The sequence below is a fragment of the Antedon bifida genome, chromosome 8, assembly GCF_963402885.1.
Source record: "Antedon bifida chromosome 8, ecAntBifi1.1, whole genome shotgun sequence".
In the NCBI taxonomy this organism is placed as follows: Eukaryota; Metazoa; Echinodermata; class Crinoidea; order Comatulida; family Antedonidae; genus Antedon; species Antedon bifida.
This window is the reverse complement of record NC_136233.1, coordinates 4,031,560-4,046,158: the sequence shown is the minus strand read 5'-3', so window position 1 is coordinate 4,046,158 and position 14,599 is coordinate 4,031,560. Positions and strand designations below refer to the sequence as shown.

General features: G+C 32.2%; 1 protein-coding gene across 5 annotated transcripts in view; it reads left to right on the top strand.

Moving 5' to 3' along the window:
• LOC144850801 (uncharacterized) overlaps positions 1-14,599 on the top strand; it is a 162,783-nt gene that overhangs the window by 79,120 nt on the left and 69,064 nt on the right. For all 5 annotated transcript variants that reach the window (XM_078708248.1, XM_078708247.1, XM_078708246.1 and 2 more), the window contains one exon: positions 4,267-4,513. In XM_078708248.1, coding sequence (XP_078564374.1) covers positions 4,267-4,513 — 247 coding nt within the window. The remainder of the gene's footprint in view (positions 1-4,266; positions 4,514-14,599) is intronic.

Genomic DNA, 14,599 nt, shown 5'->3' with positions numbered 1-14,599 from the left:
GAACTTGTCTGACTGCTTATGTTGGTACGCCATGTAATATGAAAATGAAACATTTTGTTAGCTTCATGTTAAACTCTCTAAAATCTGGTTTTCATCAATCCTTATTTAGTGTTAACAGTGAGAAGAATGTTTAACTTTATAATTCAAATTAACATATAAAATACTTCACCTTTGTACAAATTAAATTTGTTAATATAATTATTGCTGCAGATTAAACAAAAAGAACCTGTTAAAGCATAACCATATAAGGAGTGACCGAACCAAAGTATGTACGGATTTAAAAGCAGGAAAATTATTATTGTATGCAATTTTTAAATGAGAGAGGGCAGTGTGATAGGATCTTTTTGAAATAACTTATTATTTGCAAGGTTGACTTCTTTTTTATAGGCCTCAGTTTAGGTTAGCGTGGCTTGATTTAAGATTTTTGCGCCAGAATAATGTGCCTCTGTTCGAAATATGCCTCTGTTCATGCTTATAATCTATTGAGTATTGACCTCTGACCTCTGTATGGGGTTAATGTCAGTCTGAGATCATCTTCTAGTCTGATCATACCATAAAATCTTTGTCTCTCCGATAACAAGCCATGAGAACTTTATCTTTCAAAGATCAAATCATGAGATCTTCATCTGTCCAAGATTTGGTTCCCATTAAGGTCCAGCAAAGATAGATGTGCTTTTACCATACGTCATAACCCATCATATCTTTATAAATGTTCTCTTTTTTTTGGCTTACTGTCATGCCTAGGTAATATTGATATAGAATTTTACTGTTTTGCCTTATATCATGATTGATAACATCATATGATTTCTTCAGCTTGGTTTCGACTAGGATGCAACGCAAATACATAAGTAAATTGACCACACAATCTCAATGATCCATCATTTGTGATTGGTCAAATTACTTGCATTGCGCTTACGTCATTGCGTTGCATCCAAGTGGGAACCGAGCTTTAACTTTATTCTACCTTAAGTATTATATTTCTTTCCATATCATAGCTAGGTTGTTTTATTGTGCTACTGTGTATCCACAAAGATACATCAATCACAGAAAGGTAGTCTTCAAATTACACATTATTAGCAATTAACAAGGTGTCATGAATGTTACATTAACCTTACACCTGTTATCTGATCATGTACATTCAACATACTGGTATGTTAAATGTCAGCACCATGTCATATAATCTCTTAAGCCTCATTCGCACTAGACTTTTTTTTTTGTACAAGGCTTCTGTTTGAAAAAGTTAATCATAAATAAACTACCATGAAAAGACTTAATCACTCATTGACTGTCACTGAGACCGCCAATTTCACCTACAAAAAAAAATAAAAAAATTCTGGCTCTAAATCGTCTACATAGCAATAATCTTGAGTTACTGTTGAAGTTTACCAAGCCAAGAATGTTTGTGTTGGGGACAGCAGAAAGATTTTTCTTGAATCTGATCTTTCTAAATTCCACATGAATTGCGGCTTATAACAGTCAGGAAACCACTTTAATGTACATAGGCCAACACACATTCATTCATACATACATGGTGTATATTAATTGCCGATGCCAATATTCTAGGTCATATAATCATGAATTATTTTAACCGACATTCATACAACATACCCTCACAATTTATCAATGTTTTTTATTACACTATGTCAGTTTTCCAGTAGTTATAAAAGTTTGTGTTTAAAATATCATGTTCTTCTTTGTATCATGTTTACTGTAATTAAGTAGGCATTACTGATATCTTATATACCAGTATGAATTTGAATGAGGTGTCTACAGTAATGAACTCTGTGAGTACTGTCATTCATAACTTTAAAAAGTACAGTAGCAATAACCATGTTAGCTTAAACTCTATTCACACCTGTCCAACACAAATGTATTACAACATTTAAAAAGTGCAGCAATAACCATGTTAGCTTAAACCCGATTCACACTTGTACAACAAATGTATTTCAACATTCAAAAAGTGCAGCAATAACCATGTTAGCTTAAACCCAATTCACACCGTACAACAAATGTATTACAACATTCAAAAAGTGCATCAATATCCATGTTAGCTTAAACCCGATTCACACTGTACAACAAATGTATTACAACATTCAAAAAGTGCAGCAATAGTACTATTAGTATGTATAGCAGTGAATGTATTGTTCAACAATTCATTGACTCATTTATTTTGATCAGCATTTTAAAAAATTCGAAAATTGAAATTGTCTTGTATTTATGCTCTTTTATTTTAGTTATATAATCATCCTCAGTTTTTAATCTAAAATCGAGGAAGGTCAGACTTGTCTAGGACTGGCATGTCCCTCCGATTCATAACCATTGTGCCATAAAACACTACAAAAATATTTGATTACACTTAATATTACAATATTCTTTATTTTCAATTGCGAGTTCACTTCTTTATAATGTACAATTCAGTCTTTTACTCAAGTGATCTTTTGACCTCTGAAATCTTCAAAGAATAAAGGTATCATTCAGACTTACATACCATTCTTTATTTGATTGGATGATTAAGTCACATGATATGTGTTTGGATTTTTCTTTTGGCAAAAGAACGTTTTTAATGTTAAAACCGTAGTCTATGTTAATGATTATTTATGAATAGCATGCTTAATCAATGTAATGGTTAAGAAAAAAAGGTATACAGTGAAATGACCAATCAGCGTATACTGAGGTCAACATGGGTCACATCAGATCACCAGCTAAAAGTTCAATCTATGTATATGAGATCAGGCACATGCCAAGCTTAACTACTGTATAACACATACTACGTGCACGAGTAAATTTTGCTGAGGTGGACGATTAAGTGAGCTACCCCATGGGAAGGGGCATTAAAAGAGGATTAGATGGATACAACGATATCAACATTTAGGGCTATTTTGATGCGTGTTTGATGTGTCCGTGTGCTGAGAAACGCACTAGAAGTAGGTCATGTTTGCCTAGCAATGACATTTCTGGCTACACAGCCTACAGGACGTCTTGGTTGATATTGAAAACTTTCCTGTATCATAGTCTGATTAGCTTTGCTTTAAACCGATCCTAGTTTCTTCGTTAAGTGGGTCCTGACAGGCACGTGATCAACTTTGTCTAGTCATCCTATGTCCTCTATCTAGCCTTGTCAATCAATTGATCTGTTTCCTTATTTGGATATTTTTCCCTTGCGATTGTCAGTTGAAATGGATGATCGATAGACATTTGATAATTCTAACAGTCCTTTCAGGATGTAGAGATGAATTCACTTATCCAGCCACTTGTGGGGGATGAAGTCAAATGTATTACATAAATGTGTTCAACCATGATTTCTTTGTGTTGAAATAAAAGTAAAATTCACATTTAAAATCTCCAAAACATATTAAAACAGGGTTAAATGTGCATTTTTTTCCGATTTCCAACTGACATTTTGTTTGGAAGGAATGGACCTATTATTCCATTGGTTCAGTAGATATAAAGGCTATAAATTGTAAACAATACTTTTGAATTTGCTCAATATTTTCAACCTGCCTGTAATATAATGAACGCAAAGAAAATTAACTACTTATCGCCTATGTCTGCATTTTCAATTTATTCCAGTCAACATTAAAGTGTCGACAACCCAATAAATATGACAAATATTAAAAACGTAAAATGACAGGTACATTAATTAAGTTTTGCTCATTTTTGTGGTTAAATACATACAGTATCTTTAAAATCATGAACTAGAATTTTACTTGCTGATAGTAAATAGAAAACAAACTTTTGAATTCAATATGTACATTTAAAACGCATGTCTCTAGTTACATAGGCTCCAGATTAACTAAGAAATGGTACCACACTTCAATCAGGAAACTGCAGAGCTGCTGAAGGGGACAGGGTCAGCAAGGTTCATCAGGCCTGGAGACGGTTAATCAGGGGTTGTGACTTGTACTTTACTCTGGAGACTTGGCATATTCCAATGTGCCACTGTACCCTTTGACCAATGTACTTTGAATAAAGAATATGTTTTGCCAGTTCCATGTACTTTTATGTTTATTGACTTATTTATAACTGACCCATAACAGATGAACTTCTTGTTTCATCTCTGTAAAATTACATTTCAATATGTCATCAAAAAGTGCATTCGTTTTTACACTATATATACTTTTATATTGTGACAACATGCATTATTTTATTGATTTTTTTTTTAACTTTTTGTCCGCAACATTTTCTGCCTAATCTTATTTTTTACTAGTTACAATTTCATTAAATTGAATTTATTTAATAACCATATTGATGTTTGTATTTTCACAGCCATCGGTAAATGAAAATTCAAAGATCAAAGAAAAAGGCGAATCTGTGATTGTTATCGACAGTGATAGCGATAGTGAGAAGGATCTTGCGGCGCGTCGTAGCCATGCTCATCTGCAGGCATCTGTTCCTCAGAGCGTGATTCAGGCTCGTCCATCACAAAGGCCTGCTAGTGTAGGCCGGCCAGTGAGTGTTGGCTTACCAACCAGCGGTACTAGGCCTGGGAGTGCTGGACGCCCTCAGTCTTCTGGTAAGAAACAATTTTCTTTGTTTTTTTAAATTATTTTAAAGATGTATTGTCCCTTTGACCAATTCCAAAAAAAATTTTTTTTTTTAAATTTCGAAAAAAGTGGGTCATTTTGAAGTATCATAATAGTTATTAACTTTCACCAAAAATTAGTAAAAAAAAAAATTATTTAACCGAAATACAGACATTTTTTTGTTCAAAAAATAACTTTGACTTCCAGTCAAAGTTTTCGATCAAAACATATCTCATAATGCAACGCGCTTGTTTGGCTACTCTGTATGCATAATCATAAAACTTCCTCGCGATCTGTGTGAAAACACCTTCTCAACCGCAACGAGTTGTAAACAATCCTAATTAGCATCATGTATAATGCATACTCATGGTTTGAAATCTTTGTTTACTTTCGCTTGTGATGATTTTCCAGACGAAATGTAATCAAATTAATTTACCTGTTAATTACGTAAACTTGTTGTTTTTGGCTCAAATTTTCGACTTAAAGTGAATACCTTTAATATTACTTTGATATGGCCAATTTAAATTTAGAATATTTTTTTTTTCATTTTTTGTGTTTCAAGGGACAATACATCTTTAAACAAAAAATACTTGAAATTCTATCATTTGTTAGGGTGGAATCACCAATGCTAGGCCACGAAAACATAAACATCAACTTCCAGCAACGTTTTGGCACTGGATGTTAAGAGGTTGAAGGTTAGGGGATAGGGATTGAGATAGTATGTAGTTTGGAAGAAGCAACCTAAAACTTTACATGCTTTGAAATCATTCTTAATTTAAATATACAGTACAATTATTCTAATTATTGCTGATGTTTTGTCAAAATAATGCATAGTAATTTTTTTTTTAACCAGGTCATTCCTTGTTTTAAATGTACGTTCTATGGTTAATTATGATAACAAGTAGCTTGTGTCGAATGTTCTATCTTAGACATAATTAGCCTAATTAGCCCTAACCTACCTACTGTAGGCAGTTTTGTAGGCCTAGCTGGTAAACAGCGGTAATGTACGAACACCATACGATAGCTAGCCCGGCGTTGTCTCGTTACTAAATTAATTGTCTTCCCTTTTTTTGGAAGAATTCATTTATGGTTCTTCAATTTGTGTTCCCTTCACGATCGATCAAACGTAGTGAGTGGATGCATCACAGAAGCAAAACGAAAAAAATATCAATCTACAGTATGTGCAATGCATGCTGGTAATTATAGCGTGCTGCCTAAAATTATTAGAATCGGCTTATCTTTTTATATTTTTAACCATTTAAAGAAGAAACAAATTATCGCAATAGGCCCATATATTCATAAATGCTCTAATTGCTACCTTCCAGAACTTATAATACCACCTACTATACTGTTCACTTTTAGTGGTTATTCACAGTTTTGGTGCGTTTTTAATTATATTTTATGAAATACCACCCATATTCTGTATTTACTATTAGAGGGATCATTAACCAGTCTCCAGTTCCTAAAAATAGCTCCATAAGGATATAAGTATAACATCCATGGAGAAATAAGTTATTATTTCTCTCCATGGTGGTACATCTAAATGTGATTATATTTCTGGCACGTTGCTCACTAAATCATTTAAGATTATTACATCCCATAATATACATTTCACATCCTGTAATAAAGTTCCTATAAATCAGAATGCTTCATAATTTATGACCTTATAAGTATTATTTAGAAATGGAAAGAAACATTCTCTGTTTACTTTGATTTTTATTTTATAATTTATGACTTGCATTGAGTTAAATGGAAAGGACAGAAACCATTTGAGTTGTTTGTTTTTATTGTGGTTGATTATCAGTCTGGCTGTAGTCAATAGTTTGATTACCCACTGACCTTTGTCTGACCCTAGTAATTTAGCCTTCTCAACCTTGACCTCTATGCCTTTCAGTGTGAAATTGATGATTCTGTTTTTTGTTATGGTTGTGGATTAGCACTCCTGTCTCTCATGGATGACAATTAATGTGCAGAGAATAATATGATGCTGTGAACTCATTGTGCACGCATCATTGGTCGATGGTTGTGGGCAGTAGACGCATATCACTGTGTACTTGTTGTATGGTGCATTCAATGATGTTTGTCTATGTATGAAAATGTTTTCTACAATATGTTTAATTTTATTGAGAATTACTAACATACTTGGTTTATGTAATTTTGCTGTATATGGAATTTTAATTAAATTGAGTATTTAGATATTAAAATTTGTTTTTTATTTAGATGTTATAAACATTTAATATAAAGTAGTTATTATTAAATTATATTATTTTTTTCTAAAAATAATTTTTAGAACTCTTCTGCATTGTTATGTTGTTTGTTACTATTTTACCATCTATAATAATTAATGAATGATAATTTTGTTGAAATACTCAAATTAACAGTAATACAAAACACTGTCATTGATCCAGGAAAAATATATTTCTAGATTGAAAATTATAGGTGGCAGCATTTATAAGTAGCAGATAGAAATTGGAGATGACAGAGGGCGATATTGCTATTTCATTTCAGCTTGTTGCTGACAGAATGGCGTCTCAGTGAGACAGTAATAACAATATTGATTTAATTGCAATTCTTGACCTACTTCTTCACCCAATTAACTAATTAGGTGATATAATTAATATGCATCACTTACTATTAATTATCAAGTCTTGTTTAATACATTTATTTTTTCTGTAAGTCTGTATCATCAAACTTCATCAATTTTTTTACAGATTTGTTAGATTGATTTTGTAATATATGCATGTTTTTTTTTAATATCTACCGTGATAACCAATAAGTGATTCACCAAGTACGGAAAAATATTACCCATTAACTTCAGACTATTAGTTTCTTATTTAACTAGAAAGCCACTCTGAGAGTGCATACCTCCGCCTACTGTAAAATTCTCCTACATAAGATTTCTCCGGAAAAATATCTATATATATTTTGTTGTTGTCTTAATTCTGTGTGTGATTTAGGCTAATTTCACTATTACATGTTTGGTGTAACCAGCCTTTCAACTAACAATAGTATCAGTTGACTAACAATAGAACATGAAAGCCAAAAACAAACAGGTGAATTTTAAAAGAAATAGGTTTCAAAAAACCTGTACATTAAATCAAATTATGTTTTAAAATTACAAATCACAAATTATAACTCTTGCCTCTTGCACAAAAATGAGGTTTTTTGGACAAGTAGTTCTCAAGAAAATGCAAATTCAGTTTACTTGTTACTTTAAGACCGTTCACCGGCTTTTGAAAAATCTGTCCTATCTTTAACACTAGCAGGTCTGAAAATAATAATAAAAAGTGGTCCAGAATTGGGACCGTCGTCCGGATTGCCTCCAACATTTAATGGAGTGGTCCTTGATGACATATTTATCTGTATTTTCATTTTGGTAAAGATATTGCAATAACTTTTTGAGTAATCCTAACAAACAAAAAACAGACGGACAAACATACGCAATCGATTACATACACCTCTATGGTGAAATTAATCTTGTATGATTTTGGCACTCTACAGAAAGAATTCCTTCTCATTTTTACATAGTGAACTTTTTTTTTCACCACACTCTATAATAATAATACTGGTAGGGACGTCTTATATAGCGCCTAATTCAATTCAATTTCTTTTTATTTCGGAAATATCATCCATATTAATAAACTTATAAACAGAAAAAAAAATCGTAAACTCTAAACTCCATCTACAATCTACAATAATACAATGTAAACTAGACATGTAACTCGTCACTTTGACGAGTTTGGTTATCCGCCGCGCAAGTGGTGCAACATTAACATTAAGGGGATAGGTTGAGGACAAAAGGAAGTGTTCACGTTGGCATTATGACCTGAACTGAAGAATATGATATGTTGTTATTGCTGAATTTTATTATTTAAATTCATATATAGTATACACAGTATAATCTGTATCCATATCACATACAGTGTAGAATAGGTGAAATTACGGGACCCGATATTTATTGCAATTTTTAACATGTTGACGGTTTTAAAATGAAACGCGAAGGTAGCATTTCCGAAAGGAAATTATCTCAGCAACAACGTATTAGCGTGTAGAAGAAATTTGAATACGTGAAATATTGATGCGCGCTCTTTTAAATGTAATGAATTATGACGCAAAAGATGAAAATACGACCTTTTTTATTTAACTGGCCATATGATGACGTCACAAAATCCGATTGGCAACATTTTTACATAGTTTTGTATCTACAATCCAATAGCTTCCAGAAAAAGTTTTAATCGTGATTATCACATTTTATTCTTACGAGCTATAACAGATTAAAATTTACTGTAAAGATGAAATTAATGCCACACGTGATTTAAATTTTTAGGCATGATGACGTCAAAAAAATTAAAATATTTTTAACTCCTGCGAAAGACAGTTGATTGACCTAGACAATATCAAAATCGGGGTGAAAATGGAAAACGGATAAGTGGAGATGCGCTCTATTCAATGTGGTAAGCTATGACGAAAGATACAAAAATCCTAAATTTTATATTCGCGTGGCCATACGATGACGTCACAATGTCCGGTTAGCCATATTAATACCTGATACGATATCTACAACTCATCTACTTCCAGAATATGCCATCCACAAAAAGTTGACCGTCTAGTTTAGAAATTACGACTGTTTAAAAAAAGGCATATTTTAAACGAATTTTTTAACCTTTTCATAAAAAACGCGCGCAAATTGTCCAATTCGACGTGCTCGTATGACGTATCTTTAAGTCGAAATTGTTTAAAATTTGGTAAAATTACTAGAAAAGGCTGGAAAAACATAAATTACGCGAAAAAAATATGTTTTCAATGCTACGTGCGCACCGCACACGTAAAAATGTGCGCACGCGTGGGAATTTTTGACATGCTTAAAACGACATGAAACGCGTAGAAAGTTGATTATAAATTAATTTTGCGCATTTTGAAATTTTAAATGCGCGTGCGCGCGTAACTTTGTGTAAAACACGCAATTTTTTTTCCACAGAAAGTTAGCGCATAATATAAATTAAACTTTTGCAAAGTTTCAAGTTGAAATGTTATTTGGTTGTCGAGCTATGTTAAATACGAGAAAATCGTTAAATCGCGCGTACGTCACGTTGCGCAATTGTAAGCATCATGAAAAGCTTCGCTTGACGACGTTACATAAATGTCAAAATGTCAACATAGTTAAAAAAATGTTATGTTTGCAAGTTTTAGAGAAAAGCGTTACACAAAAATCATACAGAAAGAAAGAAGATGAAAAACTAGACATGAAACTCGTCACTTTGACGAGTTAGTTATCCGCACGACAAACGCCACGTGCACGTCATACGTTAGAATTTTGCACACAGAAAAAGATTATGGCATTATGACCTGATCTGAAGAATATGATATGTTGTTAGTGCTGAATTCTGTCAATTTTGTGTCATATAGTATATACAGTATAAACAGTATAATCTGTATACATATTACATACAGTGTAGAATAGGTGAAATTACGGGACCCGCCATTTATTCCATTTTTTAACATGGCGACGGTATCAAAATGAAACACTAAAATAATAATTTCGGAAGGATATTATCTCAGCAACAACATATTACCGTGTAGAAGAAATTTGAATACGTAAAATATAGATGCGCGCCCTTTTAAATGTGATGAACTATTACGCAAAATATGAAAATACGACTTTTTTTATTCAACTGGCCATATGATGACGTCACAACATCCGATTGGCAAAATGTTTACATGAATTCGTATCTACAATCCAATAGCTTCCAGAAAACGTTTTAATCATGATTACCGCTTTTTATTCTGATGAGCTATAACAGATTGAAAGTTACTGTAAAGATGAAAATAAGTGACCCACGTTATTTACATTTTTAGACATGATGACGTCAAAAAAATTAAAATATTTTTAACCCATGCGAAAGGTAGTTGATTGACATAGATAATATCAAAATCTGGGTTAAAATGAAAAACGGATAAGTGGAGATGCGCTCTATTAAATGTGATACTCTATGACGAAAGATACAAAAATCCTATATTTTATATTCGCATGGCCATACGATGACGTCACAATGTCCTGTTAGCAATATTGATGCATGATACGATATCTATAACTCATCATCTTCCAGAATGCGTAATAAAAATAACTTTTACCGTTTAGTTTAGAAACTACGACTGTTTTAAAAAAGGTATAATTTTGACAAATTTTAAGGATTTTTTGAACGTTTTCATCAAAAACGTACGTAAATTATCCAATTCGACGTGCTCGTATGACGTTAATTTTAAGTCGAAATTGTTTAAAAGTTGGTAAAATTACTAGAAAAGGCTGGAAAAACATAAATCATGCGGAAAAAATTGTTTCCAACGCTACGTGCGCACCGCGCGCGTAAAAATATGCGCGCGCGTGGGAATTTTTGACATGCTCAAAATGACATAAAACGCGTAGAAAGTTGATTAGAAATTGATTTTTCGCATTTTTAAATTTTAAACGCGCGTGCGCGCGTAACTTCGTGTGAAAGATGCCATTTTTTTCCCACAGTCAGTTAGCGCAAGATATAACTTAAACTTTTTCTAAGTTTCAAATTAAAATGTTATATGGTTTTTGATCTATGTTAAATACGCGAAATTCATAAAAACGCGCGTAAGTCACGTTGCGCAACTCTGACGTCATTCACAATAGCGGGTGCACAACTTCACGTGAATGCCCACATGTTGACAAAGTTATAAAATGTTATGTTTACACGTTTTTGAGTTACGCGTGACACAAAAATGACAGAAAGAAAGAAGAATACAGAAAAAAAAAAAAAAGATGATGAAACAGGACAGTTACAAGGAGTTATCCGCTGAATGCGGATAACTAAAAAGAAGATGATGATGATGATTTCGTACAATCACAAGAGGTTTTCCTGCAACTTCGTTGCGGAAAACCAAAAAAAAAAAGAAGAAAAGCAGAGGAACCACTTACGCCACTCTATTCTTCAGCAATTGAATCTTCCATATGAGAGCTCGCCTGCCAGTATTTCAGGAGATCGAGTGAAAAAAGGCATCTGACTGTACTATCCTACCAAAATAAGAAGAAGAAAAGATGTTGTTTAAGACTCTTTTAAAAAATATCAATTGATGTTGCCCTTTAATAGCTATGGTGAATAGTCAAAATTTAATATTCATAAACTTATACAGTAATAGTTGAAATGACAAATTTTGTGTATTAGAAACAATTAACACAAAACAAATGCGATGAAGCATGTATGTATGTAACATCATAAATCTAATTGTCCATGCGTCAAAATTAAAATAGTGAATTTTATTCTATTTTTTTTTTCTTATACAAATAATGAAATGTTTCGTATTTATTGAATTGAAGCAGAGAATAGGAGTTGAATGGAGCAGTTATTGAACATTCATTATTTGTTTTAATATACACCTAATTAACATTCTATTAAATATATCAATTATTTCTGGTTTGATTATCAAACAGGGCTACCCATAAGGCAGCACTTATTGGATGCTGACAATTATAGAGACATATTGGATTTTGGTCGCATTATTTTTTGGCACGGTAATCTCAAAATGCAGGCAACGTGTTGACTGTTGAACAGAACCATTAAATGTTTACTATGCCATGTGATACAAACCAACCAATCAAATGGCACACATATATTTTGGTGTCTTATGTGACTACAGTATTTATAATATTGTTTTGGGCTGTCAGATATCTTAGATTCCACTGTACTACGCTAGCAATACTTTACATCAATTTAAGCTTATGAACGTAGTATGCACAGCATGTTGGTATATGAAATGTGACTTCCAATGGAGTGAGCCATCTATCTCGGCAGATTGTGGTCTCAGTCACTTCAGGTTTCTGTGTATTACAGCCGTTTCAGTATTGAGCCCTCTACAATCAGTTTTTCTATAAAAAAAAAAATCCAAACATCATTAATATGCTTCATCTAAAGTTGATTTGTTTTTTTATTGAATATATTATCCTAATTTATTACGTCACTCGCTCATCAATTATTAATGATTGAATTGACCTTTCTGTAAGATATGTAATATTCATTAAATCTAATTGCAGTTTAAGTATACTATTTGCCATCTTGAAATATAAATTTATGTGCATTTAACCATGTTTCATTTCAAGTTGATTTTCATGTTGTGTGCGATAATTCTCATTCGTGGCAAATTCTGGAAAATTATCACGTTGATTGATTCCTGTGCAGTTTTAATAACCCATGGGTTTAGTCTGTAATTCGAGATTCAATGCGTAATAATACTAAGACCTTCTTCATTATACTAGAAATGATTAGAATCACTTAATTTGATATTGATAATAAATTTTCTATTACAATCAGCTTCCATCTATTTTGGATTTTAATGTGTTGGATGTAATCAAGTCTGTAAGTGATAAAATTAATTACTGTATCAGGGAAATAGAAAGCCTCTTAGTGTAGTTAATCTAATAAATTGAATAAAAAAAACATTCTGGGCTGATTGAATATTGAAGATGCAAAGTCGTTGTTTTTTTCATAAACTATGTTATTGCTGTTTTGCAGTGTTAACAAAATTATGCTGCCTATTAAGCCCAACCAAAGTTTTTTTTGGTAATTGAGCTTGGCTTGAAATTTCATGCATGGGTAAATTTAAAATTGCATGCATGAGTGAATTTTAAATTGTATGCATGAGTGAATTTAAATTGTTATGCGTGAGTGAATTTTCTATAAGGCCCACTATTTTTATTAATTTTAGATTTTATACAAGGCAAAAAAAATCCAAACTTACCAATATGGCTTTTTTAGGACTTGGTAGTATCTCTGTCGGGAATGTGTTGAAATTTCAGATTGGTCAAAAACAAAAAGGTTAATGCAACAAAATTAAATAATGTTCATACAAATTTTACTTACGCACTTACTGTTACAGCAGTACCTTAGAAAAAAAAATAATAGTAAATGAAAATAATCTTCATTACTATATAAAAAAATCTTCATTATTATTTAATTTTTTTTATTAAATTTTGTATTTAGAATCCAGAATGGAATATATATAAAAAAAATGACAAAACCACATCAAGAACAATTTAGATCAGGATTTGGATTAATAAGTCAAAAGTAAATTGAAAGAATAGAACATCAATTAGTCAATAAATGAATAAAATAATCTAGGTAATCTGCAGAGTCTAAAGCTCTGTCTACACTATCAAACTAGTTTGACAAAACAGTGTGATGTGCCCAAATATGGTAGTGATATGACATCATCATGTCCATATATGGGCACATTACATTTTTTTGTCACATAAAGTTTGATAGTGTAGACAGCTAGAGCTTTAAGAAAAGAATTTGAAAAAGACAAGTAAATGACTGATGACACTGATACTCCAAAAAAGGATGAATGACCCCAAAAAAGTCCCTAGTTTTTAATGTTTACACTTCATTAAATACACAACAATAAGAAAAGTAGTATAAGATTTGAATGATGCAAAAGTAGCACTTTTCCCCCATGTTGATTACACTCAGTGAACTTGCCTATGGCGTATTTCACACTTGTTTCCCTGCCCTGTTTATGCTGAATGATCCGTGTCAAACGATTGTTTAGCACTTGAATGCAAAATTACAAACAGAAGAAAGTAGTAGTTTGATAGTCTTAATACTGTATTTATTTCATCTGAAGGCAGTATTATTTTGACCCATTCACCTGTGCTCATCTAGACCGCTTTCAGTGTTAACATTTAATATTGTTGTTTATTGTTTTTCTAATTTTGGAAGCCCGACAGCTGGAAGATTTTTGATCTAAATTGGGAAGTGAAAATTTAAATTTTGTTTCTTGATCACCTTTAATTACAATAAAACCCTTGATATTCAGGAGAAACCCCTACTAAGGGGACACCCCTATTAAGGGGACACTTTCCTATGAAACAATTAAACAAGAGAAAATAATATATATTATTATACTATGGCCAAACCCCCTATTGAGAGGACACACCTATTGACGGGACAATTTGTTGGGTCCCTAAGGTTTACTGTATTTCATTTATCATTGTCATCAATAGCATAGTCATCTTCCATGATATCTGTTGTTGATAATAATAGAGCTCTTGATTT